This window comes from Lissotriton helveticus, chromosome 3_1 (assembly GCF_964261635.1).
Source record: "Lissotriton helveticus chromosome 3_1, aLisHel1.1, whole genome shotgun sequence".
NCBI classification, from domain to species: Eukaryota; Metazoa; Chordata; class Amphibia; order Caudata; family Salamandridae; genus Lissotriton; species Lissotriton helveticus.
The window spans coordinates 292,374,846-292,397,374 of NC_136061.1; the positions used below are offsets into that span (position 1 = coordinate 292,374,846).

Below are 22,529 nucleotides of genomic sequence, written 5' to 3' on the forward strand. Positions count from 1 at the left end.
CCGTACAAGGGCCCTGTTGCCTTTCAGCTAGGTTGGACCTATATAATTATCACATACATGCATACAGGTGCCACTGCTATCATTAGTCTTTAAACAAACATAGTGGTGTTGTGAATGCACACAAGCAAAATAATTGCAATGTTACCCCTCACTTTGCATTTGTATGTCACATATCTCAGAAAGTAAAATCTGTTATAGGCAACAGCTTTCTCCTGCAAAGGGGAACGTTAAAAATGTGCATCCTTTGCATGAAGTAGCAGTTTATGGTTTAGACGTAGAAGCAGAGTAAGCAAAATATTACTTACCCTGCAAGCATAATGTTGTGACATGTAGTGCTGTTGATTCACATGCTGTACATACTCCTGCCATCTAGTGTTTGGCTCGGATATGTGCAAGTTGTGTTTCTTTTTAGAAGTCTTTTGAGTCGCGACGTACAGCGACTCCACCCATGACAGGCAATGCACATGGGCATCAGCACCACTATTACATTATTTTTTCCTACCAAAAGGGAGAGGGCATAGATAGAGCATAAGGATAGAGAAAAGTTGGCCATGACAAAGAATAGAAAATGTAAAACGTAGCAAGGCGACTGCAACATCCAAGAGCTTCCAGGGAGAAGGGTGGGCAAATGTGAATCTACAGCACTACATGCCACAAAGGATAAGTTACTTACCTGAAATCCTAGTTCTCTTCCAGGGGTATACTCATCAAAGTCATAAGCACTGAATAGTCCCGCCCATGTGCGGGATCCCGGAGAAATATCCAATAGTATGCATATATCTACATATATAAAATAAGTACATATATATATATATATATATATATATATATATATATATATATATATATATATATATATATATATATATTTTATGCATATACATTTGCAGCCTGGAAAATACCATATTAGGCTCCAAAACTGCCATTATTGTAGGTAAAACCTTCACATTTGACCAAATAAAGACATATAAGTCACCATACAGGATATGTAAAGAAGAAAACTGCCCTGAGTTTCTTTGAAACACACAACCTTTATTTTCTCAAAGGTAAAAACAGGCAGGATCATAGAGGCAGGTTTAGCCTAGACAGGCTGCATAGAAAACAATTGTAAAATTGGCGCTGTGCCTTTAAGACCTCCAGGAACCCCCAGGCTCCCATCATGCACCACAGGTGACAGTTAGGTCAGTTCTTTTGGACGGCATATAACAGTGTAATCACAGCATGGGTAACAGGTACATATACAGGCCTGGTATTCGTCCGGGGAGGAGGGAGGGTTGCTTATGACTTTGATGATTATACCCCTAGAAGAGAACTAGGATTACAGGTAAGTAACTTATCTTTCTCTTTCAGGGGATACTCATCAATAGTCATAAGCACTGAATAGATTAGCAAGCCCATCCCCATACCCTGCGGGCGAATACCAGCCTACCAAAACATTTTACCAACAGCTATTACCCAAACAAATTTCTCAGGGATGCTTGACCAAACTGAGCATTCGTCCCAGTGTCAGAATCAAGGCAGTAATGGCGTGCGAAGGTGTGAACCGAACGCCATGTGGGTGCCTTACAAATTTCATGCATTGGTACATTCCTAAGCATTGCTATTGTAGCAGCTTTGCCTCTTGTAGAATGTGCTCTCGGCTTGCCCGGGAGCTGCTTTTGTGCCAACTGATAAGATAACAAAATGCATGACACTCTCCATCTGGAAATGGACCTTTTAGAGGCAGGAAAACCTGTATTCAACGGACCATAATTCTCAAACAGTTGGCAAAACTTTCGTACACTCTTTGTTTTTATCAAGGTAGAATTTCAACACTTGTTTTAAATCTAAAGAGTGCAGAACTCTCTCAGCCGGAGTGTCCGGATTGGCAAAAAAAGTGGGAAGAGTGACTGACTGGTTAATGTGAAAATCCGAGACCACCATAGGGAGGAACCTCTGGTGAGTACGTAACACCACTCTATTCGCATGAAAAACGAGATAAGGCTCTGTAGAGCATAAGGCCTGTATCTCGCTTACCCTGCACGCAGAAGTGATTGCCACGGGAAAAGCAGTCTTCCATGACAGGTGTTGCAGGAAAGCCTTATGAATGGGCTCGAATGGGGGGCCCATTAGTTTAGATAGGACCACATTTACCTACCAGGGAGGAGAAGGAGCCCTAACAGGAGGATAGATTTTCTTGAGACCCTCCAGGAAATCCTTAACAACTGGCATTTGAAAGAAAGAAGCCTGAGTGGGAGACTTTCTATATGCGGTTATCGCTGCCAGGTGAACTTTTATGGATGAATACTGTAAACCTGCTTTGGCCAGAGTAGGTATGGCAAGAGTACCTGTTCTTGACCCCGAATAGGGTCATGACCTTGAGCAGTACACCACCCGAAAAAACGCTTCCACTTAAAAGCATAAGACTTTCTTGTAGAAGCTCTCCTAGCCTCTTAAAATCTGCATGCAGTCCTGTGAGAGGCCTAAATGTCCGTGTAGGATGAACTCAGGAGCGATGCAGGTTGGGGTGGAACACCTTGCCGTTCGCCCTGGTCAGCAGATCCGGATGGCATGGCAGCCTCCTGTGTGGTACTTTGGATACGCAAAGGTGGTCTGGATACCACCACTGGCAAGGCCAATCTGGAGCAACCAGGATCAAGTCTGTCTTGGACTTGTACAGCTTCCCGATCACCAAGGGAATATGTGGAATCGGTGAAAAAGCGTAGAGTAATGTGTCTGACCTGCCTATCCACAGATCATTCCCCTTGGACCCTGGTTGCGGGTACCTGGAGGCGAAGACGCAGCATTTTGCGTTTTCGGCGTCCGCAAAAAGATTGAGGTCTGGTGTTCCAGAGTTGTGGAAAATGTCTTGTACCACTTCTTGTTTTAGCACCCAGTCGTGTGCTTCTGCGAAGTGCCTGGTTAGGTCTTCCACTTGAACATTGAGAACGCCCGGCAAGTGAACAGCAGATATTCTCATATCTCGTGCCAGAAGCCATTTCCAGATTGCCTGTGCTTCCAGCGACAGGGGTCTGGATCTTGTTCCGCCCTGCTTGTTCAGGGCGTACATCGTTGTTGTGTTGTCCGTATGAACAAGCAAGACCGCTTTGAGAGCTAGATGGACAGCTTGGAGTTCCAGCATGTTTATGTGGTATAGTTGCTCTTTCTCGGACCACATTCCTTGAATCTGTAATGATCCCATATGAGCACCCCATCCCTGAAGGGACACATCCGTCACCAGAGTCTGTTGAGGCATGTCCTCTTGAAAAGGGACTCCCACGATGAGATGAATCCATCGCATCCACCATCTGATGGAGAGTCGGACTGACAGAGGTATTGAGAACCTGTCCTCCCAGCGATTGGGACCACAGATCCTCCAGAGTCTGCTGCAGAGGTCTCATGTGAAGTATGGCATTTGGCACTAGAAAAATACACGAAGCCATAGACCCCAGTAGGGAGGAGATCTGCCTGGCCGTGGGCTGAGGTGTCCTCAAGAGAGTTTGACACTTGAGGAGAATGGATGATAGTCTCTCCTCCGAAGGATACTCTCTTGCGTTGACTGAGTCCAGAGTAGCGCCTAGATAGTGTATCCTCTGTGTTGGATGGAGGATGGACTTCGTAAAGTTTACATGCAGACCGAGCCGATGCAACTGGTAAATACAGTGCGCAAGATGTTGTTGCAGAAGCGTGGGAGACCCACTCTTGAGAAGCCAGTAGTCTAGGTAAGGGTAGACAAATATGTGCGGTTTCCTCAAGAAAGCCGCTACTACTGCCATGCACTTTGAGAACGTGCGAGGAGCAGACTTCAGCCCGAAGGGCAGGACTGTGAATTGGAAAAGTGGTTTGACTGGATGCGAAACCGTAGGAACTTCCGATGCTTTGGAGAGATTGGTATGTGAAAATAGGCATCTTGAAGATCTATGGAACACATCCAATCTCCTTGATGTAGAAGCAATATTATTTGATGTAATGCCAGCATCCTGAACTTTTCTCGTAGAATGAATTTGTTGAGACGTCTGAGATCTAGTATAGGCCTGAACTCCTTGTTTGGACCTTTCTTTGGGACCAAAAAGTATCGGGAGTAGATCCCTTGTCGATGTTGGTGCCATGGGACCTCCTCAATGGCGTTCTTTAGGAGTAGAGCAGACACCTCTTCCCTCAAGAGATTTATACGATGGGTGACAGTCTTTTGAGGAGGAATGGAAGGTGGAGGGGACTTGAATTTGATGGTATACCCATTCTTTACAATATTCAGCACCCACTTGTCTAGTGTAATTTTTGATCACTCTGCCAGGTAAAAACGTACACTTCCCCCCACCGGAGTGGGTAACGGAGCTAGGGGAAGCAAGCACTCACTGCTTTTGTTGCTGTTGCTTGGCAGCAGGTGTGGACTGTCTTGAATTGCCACCTCTTCCTCTACCAGGACGACACTGGGAGAATTGTGACCTTCCTTGATTTTGTTGCGAGGACCATTGAGGGTTTGAACCCTCTGTTGGTTTTGTTGTCGGTCGTAGGGACGGTACCATCGCCTGAAGTCCTTCCTCTTCGAGACCCACGGTTTTAACTGTATCAAGCTCGGTTTTCATTCAAGACATTTCATCATCGGCATGAGATCCGAAGAGTGATGATCTATTGAAAGGAAGATTAAGAAACCGATGCTGTGCTTCAGGTTTCAGCCCAGTCAGTCTCAGCCAAGCTGAGCGTCGAGCACAAATCCCATGAGAATAGCCATAAGCAGCTAGATCTGAAGCATCAGCCGCTGCACTGATCACTTGTTTGGCTACTAGGCCACCTTCATGTAGGGTTTCAAGGAAGTCTTGTTTGTCCTCTTTTGGGAGTTTCTCCGTGAAGCGTGAAAGGGAATCCCATAATGAGCGATCATATCGACCCAGCAGGGCCGAGGCGCTGGCTACTTTCATCTAGGAAGCAGAGGTAGTGCACATTCTCTTTCCTACAGAGTCCATGGCCTTACTGATCTGGGGGCACAGACTATGATGCTGCCCCCGTCTGATTCTTTTGTGCCAGCGACACAATAACAGAATCCGGCGGAGGGTCCGCCCTCAGAAAGGAGGGATCATTATCAGGAGTCTTATATTTCTTTGTTATCCTAGATTGTGCAGCCCCCGCCGATGCTGGAGTGAGAAATCTCTGAAGAGCATGCTCCAGCAATTCAGGCACTAGAGGAAGTAAAGGTCTGGAGGAAGACTTTTGGTGCAGGGTTTCAAATATCACCGATGTCTTGGTGGTAGAGCCCGGCATTTCAATGTGGAGTTTAGCAGCCCTACGGCAGAGAACCTCATTAAAAGTTAGAATATCATCGATGGGTGATATTCTGTTTGGAGGAGAGGAGGAAAGAGTCTGAGAATAGTCTGCCTTGGAATCAGATGACCCTGTGGAAGACCTACAGTTTCGACTTCTAGGAGATCGGTGGCGTGATGCTCTACTCCTAGGAGAGCGTGATGATTGTCTCCTCACCGATGGGGACCTTCTCGGCGAGTACGCTCGTATCTCCCCAAAGAAAGCACTGACTGGATCAAAGGTGACCTTGATCTTGAAGAAAACCGTGGTAGATTAATTCTGCGGATCTTCCATCCTCTAATATCTCCTAGCCATCTTGGCGAGATATTGGTTGGCCGGGCTGGAGACGGTACTGGTGAGGGCTCTGGAGATACTTGCACGATCTGAAGCCCAGGGGAGGAAGAAGCACTCCCTGAAGTCACCACCTGGGCGTCACGCGTCGAACGGTCCTTCCGACGCCTACCTCCTCGACGTAGACCTGGATCTTGACCTCCTAGACCCAGAAGGCCTTTTCTTAGATCTCGACGTCTATCTCCTCGATGGTGATCTCTTTGATGTCTATCTTTTCAGCGACGACGTTGATGGCATGTGTCTCGACGTCAAATGGCTGGGTCTCTTCGGCGTCTAAACCCTTGGTGTTCGGCTCAACGTCTATGCCATTGGACCGCTCGCCGGCGACCTCGATCCAGAGCCTCTCAGCAGCAAACTTCGACGTCGAGTCCCGGCTTCTTGACGTCGTAGGCGAGCCAGACTTGGACCGCCTACGCGTGGATGACAACCTCATCCTCTGTCTCTTCTCACCTTGTCTCGACGGCGAGGGATGTCTCGACAACAAAGGATGCTTCGACGGCGAGGGATGTTTCGACGTCGACGGATGTCTCAACGGCGATTCTGACCCCGACTCTGACACAGAGGTACCTTGGATGACGATCTGTCCCTCGACAAAGAAGGAGACCAATGCCTTCTTTTTTCACCTTTCTTTGCGCTCTCTAGGATGAGAAGAGGGATTCCTTCAATGATGCTCTTCTCTTCTCGCCCACTCACTGTTTCCTTTCCTCTCTCTTGTAAGGAATGCAGCTTGATCTTCTCCCTCTCTCTAAGGGTTCTCTTGGAAAACTTGCTGCAGTGGCAACATTGGTCTGGCTTGTGGGATGAAGGCAAACAAGCAATACAGACCGAATGAGGGTCTGACTTGGCCATCTTTTTACCACAGGCCGGGCACTTATTGAATAAGGCCGGCATTTTGACTGGAAAAAAAGGCAAAAGTAAAAAAAACTTGTTCAATTAGTCAGATAGAGACAAAAGACGTCGAGTTAAGTAAAAAAAATTAGCTTTCTACCAGAAAAAAGTGATAAAATATCACCAACTGGCGAGCTCAATGCTCCAGGATCCTCACAGAAAGGAGGCGGAAAATAGAACTGACCTAACTGTCACCTCTGGTGCATGATGGGGCTTGGAGGTTCCTGGAGATCTTAAAGGCACGGCGCCAATTTTCCAATTGTTTTCTATGTAGCCTGTCTAGGCTAAACCTACCTCTATGATCCTGCCTGTTTTTACCTTTGAAAATAAAGGTTGTGTGTTTCAAAGATACTCAGGGCAGTTTTCTTCTTTACATATATCATATATGGTGACTTCTATGTCTTTATTTGGAAAAATGTAAACGTTTTACATGCATAATGGCAGTTTTGGAGCCTAACATGGTGTTTTTCAGGCTGTATATATACATGAAGCTATACATGTGTATATATATATATATATATATATATATATATATATACATACATATACATATATAGATTGATGGATTTTATACATGCCGCACTGATTATGCGGTGTATGTGTTACGTTGCACTTGCAATTTAAGATATGTCGGCAGCACTAAGTTGCAAGTCTACAACCGCTTACTCCAACATTGGAGGGCAGTAGTTAACTCAGACCCTAACTATCCTGTAGCCAGGCACCTTAAGTTAGCCCATAATAATAACTTAAAAGATCTGGACTACTTTGTGATAGGGGCGGTTCCTAAAAATAGAGGAGAAAACCGCGAGCGTCAGCTCAGACAATTGGAAAGTAGATTCATCCTGGAGCTCGATACGAAGATGCCGAACGGGCTCAACATGGGGGAGGATCTACATAATTTTTTATAAATCAGTCTGTTGTCTTCCTTATACCATCCTTACAAATGAATCTTCTTTCTTGCATTATGGTACTGCCTTAAGTCTAATTGCTGAGACCATTTAGTTTTTTATCTACCTATGTACTGTCACTACCTCTTTGGGGGTTCCTTTTCAATTTTAGGTTCCCTTTTATAAATATCTACCTCCTTGTTGATTTTTTGTTCGTGATGACTAGTATAGTCATTGGGCACTGGCCCATCGATCATTTCCCTACATTAGTATTGATTGTGTATAATTTTTTGACTTCATGGTTGATTGCATACACATTTTTTTGGGTAACTGTTGCTACGTTTTATCTGTCCTTTATCTATGGGCATAATTCCCGGGGCTCTGGGATAGAATATATTACTGCTGCTATTCTAAAATTTTAACTTATAAAGATATTTACACTTGCACATTCTGCACTTTAGCACGTTTTTTGGCAATATTTACACGAGTCTTGATCGACTATTAGATCCTAAAGATACATTTTTTGCACTAGTGTCACATGTTTACAGAGAATTTGCTTCATTTGCACATATTTATACATGAGGACTTATCAAATGTTATTTGTACAATAGTAGAAATGGTTATCTCCCTTTACTATTTATTTGATGTCATCACATGTTTTTTTTTTGTATGTGTGAAATAATATTTATTGATTTTATCTTCAATATTTATTTATGTATTTATGCATTTAAACTTTGCAATTTAAATTAATGTGAAGCATAACTATTATATCTTAAAAACATATGTATATGGAAAGTATCTTTTTTCTATGTCTATGATCATGTGACATTAGAACTGATGAGGTGACTCAAGTGCATTCCATTGGCCTTTACCATCTTTAGTTTCACATGTATCACGAGAACTGTGGCGTGTCATGTGATCAAGACAGACTGGGTCTGTCGAAACGCGTCATGCTGGGCACTGGCCTAGACTGACTGGATGCCATTAAATAAAAAGAAGCACTGAGAAACTTTATTGGAGTCCCTCGAGTGGTTTGTACCTGTAATTGCTGCGCTGGAGTATGTTGGCGTACTGCAGGATTACGTGTTATATATGTAGATATATGCATATTATTGGCTATTGCTCCGGGATCCCGCACATGGGCGGGACTATTCAGTGCTTATGACTTTGATGAGTATCCCCTGGAAGAGAACAGATGCTTACAGGGTAACGTTTTCCGTTTGTGGCATGTGTGGCTGTAGATACACATGCTGTGCATAGACTCTAAAGCAGTCCTCCCGTGTGTGGTGGCTAGCCCTTGGATGGTGCAGAAGACTGATAAAGTCATGTAAGACAGCCTGGCCAACTGTAGCTTGTGGTGAGATTGAACATCCACACAGCAATATTTAGCGAAGGTATGGGGGTAGACTGGGTAGCTGCTTTGCAGATGTCACCTACAGGGATACTACCTAAGAAAGTCATAGAACCTCTATGTGTTGAGTGTGGTTTTGGAGGGACAGGCAAATGTCTTTTGGCTTTGGGACATCAGGTCTGTATATATTTGACTAACCAGAGTGCATTACTGGATTTAGAGAGAGAGCATAGCCTTTGTGTGGCTTTAAGCGAGAACCAAAGAACGGTTGTCTGTTTCGGAAAGACTTAGTCCTATCAATGTAATACAGGAGTGCTCTTTTGACATGCAGAGTACAAAGAGCTCATTCCGCCATGGACTCTGGCTGTGGGAAGTACACTGGTAGTTCTACAGTCTGATTTAGGTGGGAGTCAGAGACCACCATGAGAAGGAACTTGTGGTTTGTCCTGAGGACTACCTTGTCTGATTGGAGTAGGAAGCAGGGTTCTTCTAGGGTAGGTGCTTGTAGCTCACCGAAACGTCTGACAGAAGTGATAGCTTCTAAGAAACCTACCTTCCAAGACAGAAATTGTGATGTGCATGAGTACAGTGGCTCACAGGAATGCCCTATACACATGGTTAGGACAATGTTGAGGTTCCACATGGGAACCGGAGGCATCCTTGGTGGGAAAACCAGTTCGAGTTTCTCCATAAAAGCCTTGATGACTGGGATCCTAAAAAGGGAGGTCAGTTGTCTATTTTGAAGGCAAACAGCAATAGCCACCAAGAGAAGCCCTACAGAGGTGTATGCAAGGCCTGATTTCAGAAGGTGGAGGAGCTAGCAGACAATGTCCCCTACTGCCGCTTGAAGAGGAGCAATATGTTTAGGACAACCATAGTGCACAAACCTCTTCCATTTGACTGCATAGCAGGCTCTGGTTGTAGGCCTATGTGCCTCCTTAAGAAATTATCCCAGTCAAAGTGCAGGTCGATCAGATACTCCTGGACCTCTGGCTTGAAATCAGACACAGAGCGAGTGAGGATACTTGAGCTAATGACTCTTGCGCAAGGTGTGCCTGCTGTGTCCAGAGCACACCTGATGGTGGTATTAGAGATAGTCTGACCCACTGTGACCAACTCTTGTGCGCACGGTTTATACTGATACAAGAGGTGTTGGATCAGGTCCCCCGTCCCACTCCACTGGGCTCTATCATATTTGGAGAGTAAACAGACTGAGTTGGTAATGCACCATGGGTGGCAGATTGTAGCCATCCGTTTACCCACTACATCAAACGTTTCACTCTCTATCTGGTGACTGGGCATTCCCGGTACCTTGGGCATTAGCCCGCTTACATGCAGTATGCACAACTGAGTCTGGTGGGAGTTGACCCCATATCTTACAGAAACAGTTCCTCCTTGAGCACTACCTGAAATAAAATAAGTGTTAAATGGTAGTAAACCAATTATTACAAGTATGGTTCAGCCAACGAGGCAACAATATCAATACAGTTCATAGGTCTCAAAGGCATGTCATGTTACATCAATCTGTTCTCTGTGTTGTCCCGGAATCAAAGTCTTCCAATTAGGTCTTGTCCAAATGAATTTCTTTAATTTCAAATCAAATATCAGCAGTTCCAAAAATAGAGTACGTGACCAGTTACGATGTATCGGTCTCTCCAACAGTACGCGATTCACATACTGTTGGAGAGACCGATATGTCGTAACTGGTCACGTACTCGTGATTTTACAGCTACGGGAGCCCTCAGGATTGAAGGCTATTACTTACTGGTATCTTGGAAAACGCTTATGCTTTTGACCTTATGATACAGGTTGGTTTTGGATTTGAATTACATGCTATTACGGTGAAACTTTGTGAGATTTCTTATCTGAAATTAAGGCGATACCAATTGCGAAAAGAACTGTTTCCTGTCAAGGGGAGAGAAGGTGTACTGAGATGACAAACATTCAGGCAGAAAAAGATAGGAGGCAATCACAAAAACTTTGCTGAATGGATGGAGCTCAAATTAGACTATCGGCTACCGGTCTTCAGCATAGCTGTAACATTGGAGGCCATTAACTTCAAAGGGATGGAGAGACAGATATTGTCCTTAGTTGGATTTAGATAGGAGTATGGGCTAGGAGACATACCTAAAATACTACTAAAACAAGAACCATTCCTGTCTCACCCTCCTCTCCACCCTATCACTGCTTGCCTCACCCACCCAACAAAACTAGTCCTTCAAATGCCTTCTAAAGTATAATAAGAACTGGTTCTGTCCTGAGACTCATGAAAAACAGAGCTTCACCCGGATCAAAAAAATCATGAGATTTTAAGACAAATGATAGCTGAAAATGGAACGATGCTTCAGTAAATTTGTGTGGAAATGGAAGTAGTAAAATGGGATGGAAAATGGTTAAACTGGAGTCTGGTCCAGATTTACTGAGTATGCCTAGGCCCTAGGATCTTCTTCCAGCAGGCTGGGGTAGCTCAGCCAGCCTCTGTCTCCCTGTAAGTGTAGAAGTATCAGTGTATGTGCCTTCCCAGCATTCTATATGCAATAGTACCAGATCGTTTCTAGTACCCATTCCCACACACAACAGGTAGAAAACTATGGAATCAAGAGACAGTATGTGTACTGCCATTTATACACCCCCTCATTCCAAAAAGAGTTTACAGATTGTTGGAGGAGGAATGCATTCAGGATTAAGGATGAAGACCTCCCTAGGGTGCCTAGGGTGCCAAGATGTCAATCACTCAATTCCATGGCAGTCTGGCCCAGGCTTTTGGGGTTCTTGGCCTAGTCTTCGGGTGCTGGGTTGTGTGTTCTGGCAGCCTCAGTTTTCTGGGGTCCACTAGGATTGTGGGCTCTGTGGGAGAATGCCTATCATAAGTTAGTGGATGCATAATGTCAAATCCTCCTTGTGCCACTTAAGGAGATTTGAGAAGACAGCAGAAAGAGGGCTTTAAGTGAGTGCATAGCACTCAGGGAACCAGCCAAATATTTGAAAAGAAAGGTAGATCATGAAGTGTAATGAGTTATTTGAATAGGTAGCTACTGTTGAAGCATCACTACTGAAGATAACATTCTGTACTAAAGTGCTCAAATCTCCAAGGTTGATAGGGGAACAGATGAAGGTGGAGAATAGAGCCACAGAATCAGCCAGTGATCCCGAACAAAACAGGTTGGTCTCTATTTTGCATTTGTATTTTTTGAGGTTCAGGACCCCTTCAAACAGATGTTCTATATAAACAAACAAGTAACTACAATAGGAAAAGGAGAAGTTTTTGGTGGTTACGCAAGAAACAATGTGGTTTATGGGTTGGATAATTCTCAGACATTGAGAAGTAATGTCAAAAAAATCACAACTTTATCCTAAACCAGAATTAGAACAGAATAATTATTTAAACCAGGGGTGAGTGGGCAGGGTTAAATGTGATAAGTCAGAGTTGATGGTAGGAAAGACTCGATGGTCAGGAGACTAAGCTTTTGAGTTGCATGAAGTGAGATTTCAGTGTCTGTTTGAATTAATAAAGGCAGCATATACGTCATATGTGGCTGGGGAGGGTGCTCGCAAGTAGGTCCGAGCTTCTGGGAAGATCGCAAAAAAACATGAGGGATGAGGTTTTCAGTTTGACTAGTAGATCTAGAATGACAGATTTAAGAATGGCATTAGAGTATCATAGCTGCATAATCAGACACCATATCATGGATAGCTTGCACACAAGTGAGAAATTATAGTAGGCTCGACATCTAGCAGGGGACCAACCTAGCCTGTATCTTTGGGATCTCATGTGAGAAGACAGCATATTATGAAGTATCAACACTTTAATTGGGTAGATGAGTTAGAAGACAGTTACACTAATTCAGTGTACACATCATCAGAGATAAGTATGGACTTTTCTATGAGGAATGGGAGGTGTGGGTAAATTATCTCGGTTTTGGAGGAGTTAACTACTAGTGAACAGAGGCACTCAAGTGTTTGACAGCTGAGTGAGTTGAATATTTTAAAATGACAGATGGATGTGATCTATTGAAAATATAACAGCATTTTCTAATCAGCATGCAAGTGATGCGAGAAATAAAAAGTGATTCTGTCAGCAGGAGCGCAGAGTGAGAACGGAGTCCTGATGAACACTGACTGGTTTAAGTAGTTTTGATTGTTAAATAATATAAAGCAGAAGAGCCTTTAGAGATTTCCTATAATGACCAAGAAAGCTTGGGTCACTAGCCTGGAAGGATGACCAACAGTATGAACGTCTGCAGAAAGTCAAGAATTGCACTGGTGTAAAATGAATGAGGTGAGTGGAGGTGATTAACTTAGTGACATGTGAGGGCTATCTCCACGGAATGGAACGGAAGGAAGCTCAAATGAATCTGGTTGATTAAGTTTTGGGATGGGATTAATGAGAAGGCGCGACTGAACAGGTTAGTTCTAGTGCTCCAGGGCAGTCATTTAATTAGAAAAAGTATTTGCACGATAGTGCGGGTGGCGTTTCAATTAAGAGTGATTTAAAGGGTCACCACCAGGACGTAAAGGTGGTACAATCACTGAGAAAATCCCATGTCGAAAATCCACCAACGAAGCAGGTCTGGAAGAGAACAGGGGCAAGGCTGGAAAATATGGGGTAGAAGGCTGCGGACTATGGGGAATAGGACACCAGAGAGTTATTGTAGAATCCCAGGAGACAACTGCAATATGGCGGAAAATGTGAATTCAACTCCATTGTAGGATTCAGGCACTAATTGACCGGGGCATCAGAGAAGCATCTGCTATACTGCTGGGTGGAGGTAAATACAGAGGGTGAGCCTGCAAAGCTCCTCTGTTTCACCACCCTGGCAGTTAAAAAAAAAAAACCCTTGGCAGTACTGTCATTACAGGGCTTAGATGAGGCCAAGACATTAATAAAAGAATATGACCAACAAAAGAATATGATAGCCTGCATATTTGAGCGTATTCATGACGCCTTTTCAAGTGGAATCCTTTTATTCACATAGTTATCCCTACACCTATTAGCACAGGGTGCATTTTTTATAGTATGCTTGTGTTTTTACACTTCGGCGAATTATTTAAAACCTTAAAATCCTCATATGAACTCTGGCAGACCTGCTGCAAGGATCTGTAAGATGGGTGCAACACTAGCAAAACGTCCCTTTGATAGAGGGTCGCTTCATCATAGTTTCTATCTTCAACCTAATATCAGAAAAAACCAAAAGGCTAATTGCAAACAATGCTCCTGTTTGATGTTAAAGAGAGAATGGCACAATTAATTTAAAAAATGTAACTTCGAAATTGACACAGTAAAAATCTGAACTAAATGTTGCACTTAGACAATTTGCATCACCATTGCTATTATTTTTCCTATTGTTAAACACTGCCACTCCCAGCCAATTGTCAATATGAGCCAGGGGGAAGGAAAATGTGCTTTTTTAATACTTACCAAGCTGTATCTTCCATAAAAATGCCTTCTCTCTCCAACTGCATAAACAGTTCTCCACCTGTATGAGAAAAGGATACAACGTTCATAAACCATTAAAATAATGCATGTAAATCTTTTCCAGAAAGCTTGAAGAATAAGAGCCTAGATACCCCATGTTTGCTTATTATTGTGAAGGCCAATAATGTTATTTTGGAAAGTTTATTTTGAAGTGCCATTCCAGTTTCCTATAACCAAGAAGAAAAGGTTACTTACCTTCGGTAATGAATATGCTACTTACCAGTATGCATCTGTTCTTGGCATGTAGGGCTGCTGACATTCATATCTATAGCATAGATCGCCGCCTAGTGTTGGGTCCGGATGATTGCACATTGTTGTCCTGGAAGAGTCTTCGAAGTATCACGAGATAGGTGGCTCCTCCCCTGGACTACAGTGCGCATGGGCATCGACTCCATCCCCAGATTGTTTTGAGCCATTGTGGCAAAGATGGAGTGTAATAGTGTAAGCGATGTGTTGGGAATTCGGGGGCTTAGATGCCTTGCATTTACCTTTTTTTTTCTGCTTCTTTGCTGTGTCCTCTCTCTGTTTCTCTCACAGAGGTAGCCTCCTTTGTAGCCCCTCCTTCTTTTCCCTTATCAGAGGGGCCGGCACTCGGGAACAGTGCTTGGTTTCTAGCCTGGTTGGGTTCTACCGGGTTTTGGATGTTTGGTCTACGGGTAATAATCTGTGGACTTGGGATTGAAATTGATATCGGACTGAGCAGAGCGAGGCTTCGTTCTGCTCTGGGAAGTGGCTTGCTGCTCGTGAATTCGCTTGGACACTGGAGTGCCTTCTACGACGAGCAAGCTTGTTATCTACTTGAGGTAGTGTCCTGTGACCTCGTTCTATCCTTGGAATTCGCCTAGTCATCGCCTGCGCGTTTGGGCAGTGGATTACTCTATTACCTCGGATTCACCCGTTTTCCGGACTTTTTGTAGGCTATCAGCCTCGTTATGTGATATTTGGGCGCAATTACGGAGCAGAGAGGTTCCAGCGTCTTTTAGGTATTGGGTTAGTTTTGTGGCCACATCTTAGAACTACCGTTATGCATGAATAACGTTTTTGTGGACTGACCATTGACATCGGGTTTTTTTTGCAGTCAGGAGACTTTTTCCCCGTTATTGTTTATAAAAGTGGGTGTCCTTTCGTTTTTTCCGTACTTTTGGGCTGGAGTCAGGACCTGATTCTTGTGACTTCCGTAAATCCTAGAAGACTCCTTAAACAGACGTTACAGCTGGGCTTATCAAGTAAGGAGGGGAACAGGGATGTGTTGGGCGTATTGGGTATTTTTGTGAGTGTTTCAGGTGAGAGGACATTATTGCCTTATTAAGTTCTTTTGTTTCTTTCTGTTTCTTCTCTCCTCTGCAGAATAGAAGACCTGTATAGGTATATCTCTGGGTCGGCTTGGCAAAAAAGAGAGTCTTGGGATTTTCTCTTTTCTTTTTGGGACTATACCCACCTTCTTCCCTTTTCCTGGCTGCACATGCGCTGTGTATGAATAGGCGTATTGCGGTACAGATAGGGGCAGAGGACTGGGGCCATCCTCGCTTCCGTGGTGTGGGACAGCTGGTTGGAATCCAACACGATGGCCATGCTAAGAGTAAGTGTTAAAAAGTCTGCAGCCGCTATAGGCGCCGGGGAGGAGGGCGGGCGATATGAATGTCAGCAGCCCTACATGCCAAGAACAGATGCATACTGATAAGTAGCATATTCAGTTCGAGGCATGTGGGCTGCTGAATTCATATCTATAGCATAGAATACATAGCAGTCCCTCCATTAACGGCGGCCGCCTGTGCCAGCTGCAGAAGTCTGAAAAAGCGTTTTAAGACAGCCTGCCCTACAGCTGCCTGCTGCTTGGAGTGCACATCTACACAGTAATGTTTAGTAAATGTGTGTGGTGTAGACCATGTGGCTGCTCTACAAATATCTTCCAAAGGGATATTACCAAGGAAAGCCATAGAGGCCCCCAACTTTCGGGTGGAGTGGGCTCTTGGAGGGACCGTTAAAGTGCGCTTAGCCTTGTGATAGCAAATCTGAATGCACTTAACGATCCACCTGGCTATACCTGCTTTGGAAATGGGGTTGCCTTTGTGCTGGGCTGAGAAGGCATTAAAGAGTTGTTGTGTTTTCCTAAAGTCTTTGGTCCTATCGATGTAGTACATCAAGGCTCGTTTGACATCAAGAGTGTGGAGCATTCTTTCGGCAACTGTTTCTGGGTTTTGAAAGAATGCGGGCAGTTCAATGGTCTGATTGACATGGAACTGCGAAACCACTTTAGGAAGAAATTTAGGGTTAGTGCGCAGCACCACCCTGTTGGAGTGAATTTGAATGAATGGCTCTTGTACAGTGAGCGCCTGTAGCTCACTAACACATCGCAGAGACGTAATGGCAATGAGAAAAGCCACTTTCCATGTTAAGAACTGAATCTCACATGAATGTAGAGGCTCAAAAGGTGGGCCCATCAACCTGGTGAGGACCACATTGAGGTTCCATACAGGAGCTGGCGGGGTCCTGGGAGGGATGACCCGCTTCAGGCCTTCTAGGAAGGCTTTAATGGCAGGCACTCTAAAGACGGAGAGATGCTGCCTGTTCTGGAGATAAGCCGCTATGGCGGATAAGTGTATCCTGATGGAAGCGTATGCTAGATTGCATTTGTAAAGATGTAACAAATAGCAGATGATGTTGGGAGTGGATGCATCTAGCGGGTTGATGTGTGTAGCACAGTAAATGACAAACCACTTCCATTTTGCTGCATAGCAGGCTCTGGTGTTGGGCTTTCTTGCCTCCCGTATGATATCCATGCATTCAGGAGGCAAGTCAAGGTAGCCAAACTCTAAGACTTCAGGAGCCAGATCGCCAGGTTGAGCTGTTGCGGATCTGGGTGCTGAATGTCGCCATGGCTCTGCGTCAAAAGCGTGGGCGTGAGGTGTAGCCTTTGATGCGGTACCACGGAGAGTTCCAGAAACGTGGTGTACCATGGTTGGCGTGCCCACATTGGAGCAACCAGGATGAGAGTCATCGAGTGTTGCTTTAGCTTTCTTGCCACCAGCGGTATGAGAGGTGCTGGGGGAAAAGCGTACGCAAATCTGCCTGACCAGTTCATCCATATCGCATTGCCTTGCGACTGTGGGTGAGGGAACCTGGCGGCAAAGCTTTGGCATTTTGCGTTTTCCCTTGTGGCGAACAGGTCTATCTGTGGATGACCCCACTTCTGGAAGTACGGGCGGAGTACTGATGGATGTATCTCCCACTCGTGCATCTGGTGGCTGTACCTGCTGAGCAGGTCCGCCATCTGATTGTCCGTGCCTGGGAGGTGTTCTGCCATGAGGAAGATGTTCCTTTGAATGGCCCACTTCCACATGCTCTGAGCCAGATGAGGCAACTGTGGAGAGTGTGTACCTCCCTGCTTCTGGATGTAGTACATGGCTGTCATGTTGTCCGTCCGGATCAACACGACCTTGTTGCACAGATGTACTTTGAATGCTTTTAGTTCTGGTAATTCCTCTTCTCCCCACGGGATGACCCAAAAGGGTGATAAGCTAGATGGGGCTTCTTCTCCGTTTAAAGATCTAAAGATTTGGGTCTCTAAGGGGAAACGTTCGGTCTCTCAGGCACTGCCTCCTCCACTAATCCAGAACTCTTCGCCATCAGAGGACAATCATCGGTGGAATTGGTTGCATAGTGCCCTTGCAACTAAGAGCACAGATAACTCCAAATTATTCCATCATCAATTGAAAATTATTTCCTGGAATGCAGCTGGGATACATAGTAGTCCAGAGAAGCTTGATTTTTTATTCTCGCTGGGAGCAAATGTGATCTGCATCCAAGAAACATGGTGCACTGATAATATCTATGTAGGGAAGGATTACTATGTGTTGGAAGCACCGGCTGCCCCATCCAGGAAAGGTCATGCTAAAGGGGGAATTGCTTGCTTGTTAACTAACAAACTGCGTTGGAGATTCTCCCATTATATTGATTCAAGTAATCTTTTTCAAGCTTAACAATAGCAACTCTCCCCAGCTCTCCGAATAAGTCTGATGTCGTAATTATTAATGTGTATATCCCTCCTGAAGAGCGTTATAATATTTTATTGAAGCATGTATTTCAGTATATTGGACAGATTAAAAATGTTTCTTCTCCACCCAAAGTTATCCTAGTTGGAGATTTGAACTGCAAAATTTCTAATGCTAGTTTAAATCTATTTAGAAATAAACCCAAAGAAGAGGCTCACTTTATTCCACAATCCCTCTTTCCAGACAAAATAATAACTAATAAAAGAGGGAAGATTCTGCTGGAGGAATTATCGGCAGTTGAGGGGCTCATTTTAAATGGGAGATTCCCCTCTGATGTGCCCGCGAAATTCACTCATAGGTCACCTTTTAGTGCCTCTATTCTTGACTATGTGATCTCAGATTATGACATTTTTCCATGTGTCCAGGATCTTATGATAGCCCCTACATCCTTAAGTGATCATAGCATAATTACCATAACTCTTTCTCTAAAACCTCCACCCACTGAGTCTTGGTCTCTCAATAACAATGATGTTACCTTCCATGGATCTTCGGGTAGATGTTTTTGGAACCCAACTGCCATTAGAGGTGTGCATGATATTTTATGCAAAACTATATTAGAACTAAATGATTGGTATGGTTCCGAAATTGCTAACTTTGAAAAATTAATGAGGAAGATCACTCTAGATGTAAAAAAGGTTAGTGGTTCAGGGAAAAAGGTATTTTTTCCTAGTGCATTGCGCATCCTGAATAAGGAAATAAATAAATTAGTGCGAGTGCAATTCTTAGGTAGATCAGGTGAACTAGCTAAAGAAATAGCGAGGTTAAAAAGAAGGAGAACCAGATTAAAAGCGAGACTGAAAAAGGAGAAGGAAGACTCAGTATGGATAAACTTGCGGGAGGCAGTTGCACATGGCAAAGCTAGAGATTTTTGGTCCATAGTTGGGAAGGGATGCGGCACTAGAACGAGCCCTCTTCCCATCCCTATTTCTGAAGAGGTATGGTCCTCTTATATCCGGAAGCTGTATGCAGGGAACGTAACATCGGCTGTAGATAGTGACCCTGACTTAACATCTGAGGGTCCGATTAATTATCCTACAGAGAAAACAATAGAAATGGCCATAAAGAACATGCGCTCGTCCGGCGCAATGGGACCTGACGAACTCCCTATGACGGTTCTGAAGCAGGATCCATTACTATGGAGTAAGATTCTTTGCCCATTGTTTAAATCCTGCTTTGATACTAAAAAGGTCCCTGCCTCTTGGAGGGGAAGTATATTGGTCCCTATTTTTAAGAAGGGAGCTAGGGATAGCCCCATGAACTACCGTCTGATTGCTCTCCTCGACTCAGTTGGAAAGGTTTTCGCTAAATGTATTTTAATTTTACTTGACAATTGGATCGAGGAGAATAATATTCTACCATTTGAACAAACTGGATTCCGTAGGGGTCACGGTACATTAGACAATCTCACCACCCTACATGTGATTACTGATAAATAGACACATGTGAGAGGGGGGGTGGTGTTCGCTGCGTTTATCGATTTCTCCACGGCGTTCGATAAAGTTGATCGTCGAACGCTGTGGAGAAAGTTAGCAGCCCTTGGTTTACCATTATATCTATTGGATCTTTTGCGTGTTCTCCATAGGGAAACATGGTGTAGTGTTCTCCAAGGGGGCGAAAGGGGACTTTCGCATAGAATTCCATCTTTGAACGGCCTCAAACAAGGCTGTCTTCTGGCCCCACTACTGTTCTCCCTATACACTGTAGACCTTCCTGCTTCCTTGACAGCTTGTGTGGGTATAGCTCCGGTGGTAGGGGGGACCCCTATCTCTTGTCTTATGTATGCCGATGATATTCTTGTTTTAGATTTAACTCCCAAAGGTCTCGCTAATCGGCTGAAAGCTCTACATGTTTTTGCTGATTCCCATTGTATGAAGATTAATACATCTAAAAGTAAAATTATGTGTATTGCCGGGAAAAAGAAGTGCAGTTCTGAAAACTTTGGATGGTTTATTGGTGGCCAGAAATTAGAGGTTGTTAAATCCTATACCTTTTTGGGTAAAATAATTGCGGCCAATTTGAGTGAGAGGCCCCATATCGAGCATAGTTCACGTAAAGCCCTCGCGCATGGCAAAGGTTTAAATTTCTTCTATCTTGCCACTGGAAAGAGACACTTCGCCCGTTTACTTGAGGTGTATAGGGCAAAGATTCCTCCTACGATATTATATGGCATAGAACTTATAGAGCTGAAGCACTGGGATTTTTGTAATAAAATTGAAGGGAAACTCTTAAGATCCCTATCTACCCTTAACACCTCGTGTTCTTTGGCCGCATGTAGGCTTGATTTCGGTCTCAGGAGCAGCTGGGTTCAGGGACTATGTGCCCTGGTAAGATGGGTGGTTTGCTTGGCTAGAGCCGAATCAGGGTCGATGAGAGCCCTCCTTAAAAATGAATTGCTGGGCAACTTTAAAGAGTTCTCACGATTAGTAAGGAACTTTAGAAGAGATGTGTCACTTTTAAAGCTAGATGAAAGTGTTTTATTCCTTCACTCATCGACACAGCTAAAACTCCTGCTAAAACAGGCATCGTGGGAACTATGTTTTCAAACAGATAAGAATACAATACAAGAAAAAGGGGGTTGTGACCTCCTCCTTAATTCTTATTCTATGAAGTTGGCCCAACCCTATGCCACATGGAATATGCCACATGGTGTTCGTAGATTATGGTTTCTTTTACGATATGATCTATTGCCCCTAAATTTACTTTTATCCAAATGGTATGGAACCTCTTCTATGTGCAATTTTTGTAACTTGAGTATTCAGGATCGTATGCATGTCTTGCTGATTTGTCCTGCACTTCGCCCATTGCGGTTTAAATGGTTAAAACCAATATGTCTCCAACTGGGTATTTCTGATTAAAATATTTTTTTACAATTTCTATACTGTCCTCCAAATGAAATGTTTTGCTTCCACATTTTTTATTTTTTTAAAGGTTTTTTAGCTATTTATTAAGGAGTTTGGAGAGGTCTGACATTGTTTTCTCTTGTCTATTTGTCAATGGATGCAATTAGTTTCGTATGTGTGATTGAATTCTTTTTTTTTTCTTTTTTTCTTCTGTCTGTAATTTGTATTGTGAATTTTATGTGGCCCTTATCGAGAGCCAAAACATAATAAAATTAATTGAAAAAAATGGAATGCTTTCAGTGCCATGAAGATTGCCATCAGTTCTAGGTAGTTGATGTGCATCTTCTTTTGCTGTATTGTCCATAGTCCCTGCACTGTGTAATGGAGTACATGAGCTCCCCATCCTTGGAGAGACGCGTCCGCTGTCAGGATGATCTGTGGGACAGGCTCTTGGAACGGTCGGCCCTTGCAAAGGTTGTGTGGATTCCACCAATGCAGAGAGTTGTATGCCCGACCGGTGACCAACACTAGGTCTTTCAACTGTCCCATAGCCTGATTCCACTGATGCGCTAAGCATTCCTGGAGCGGACGCACATGTAACCTGGCGTGCGGGACTATGAAAATGCAGGAGGCCATCATGCCTATCAACTGCATGAACACTCTCGCAGGAAGCGAGTGTTGCGGTTGGAACTGTTGGATTAGCGACTGGATGTTGTTGATCCGCGCTGAAGTTGGCTGAGCCGTGGCTGCCAGAGTATTGATCGTTGCACCTAGATATTGCCGCACATGGCCTGGCTGAAGGTGCGACTTTGGATAGTTCAGGGAGAACCCCAGACTGTGAAGAAGGTGAATGGTGTGGGACATGTCGGCGGCGCACTGGTGGGCCGACTTTGCCTGAACCAGCCAGTCGTCCAGATAAGGGTAGACATGGATGTGTTGTCTCCTGAGGTGCGCCGCTACTGTCGCCAGACATTTGGTGAACACTCTGGGGGCTGTGGTCACTCCGAAAGGAAGGACCTTGAATTGATAATGCCGATTTTGAATGGTGAATCTGAGGTATTTTTTGTGTGATGGATGGAGTGGAATGTGGAAGTAAGCATCCTTGAGATCTACGGTTGTGAGGAAGTCTCCCTGATTGAGGAGCGGAAGAACCTGTTGCAGCGTTAGCATGTGGAAGTGTTCTGAGAGAATGTACTGGTTGAGGGGCCTGAGGTCTAGAATAGGCCGGAGAGACCCGTCCTTCGGGATTAAGAAGTACAGGGAGTACACCCCTGTGCCTTCCTCCTCCACTGGTACGAGCTCTATAGCGCCCTTTTGCAGCATGACAAGAACCTCCTGCTGCAATAAGTGCGAATGCTCTGTGGACATAGGACGGTGTTTTGGTGGTATGTTGAGTGGAGTTGATGT

The 22,529-nt window shown here is 44.3% G+C and overlaps 1 protein-coding gene across 1 annotated transcript in view; it reads right to left on the reverse strand.

Annotated features, from left to right (window-relative positions):
• The window catches only part of RPS6KB1 (ribosomal protein S6 kinase B1), a 503,223-nt gene that overhangs the window by 314,334 nt on the left and 166,360 nt on the right, over positions 1 to 22,529 (reverse strand). The window contains exon 6 of the mRNA XM_078679829.1: positions 14,174 to 14,231. Within this exon, the coding sequence (XP_078535955.1) occupies positions 14,174 to 14,231 (58 nt within the window). The remainder of the gene's footprint in view (positions 1 to 14,173; positions 14,232 to 22,529) is intronic.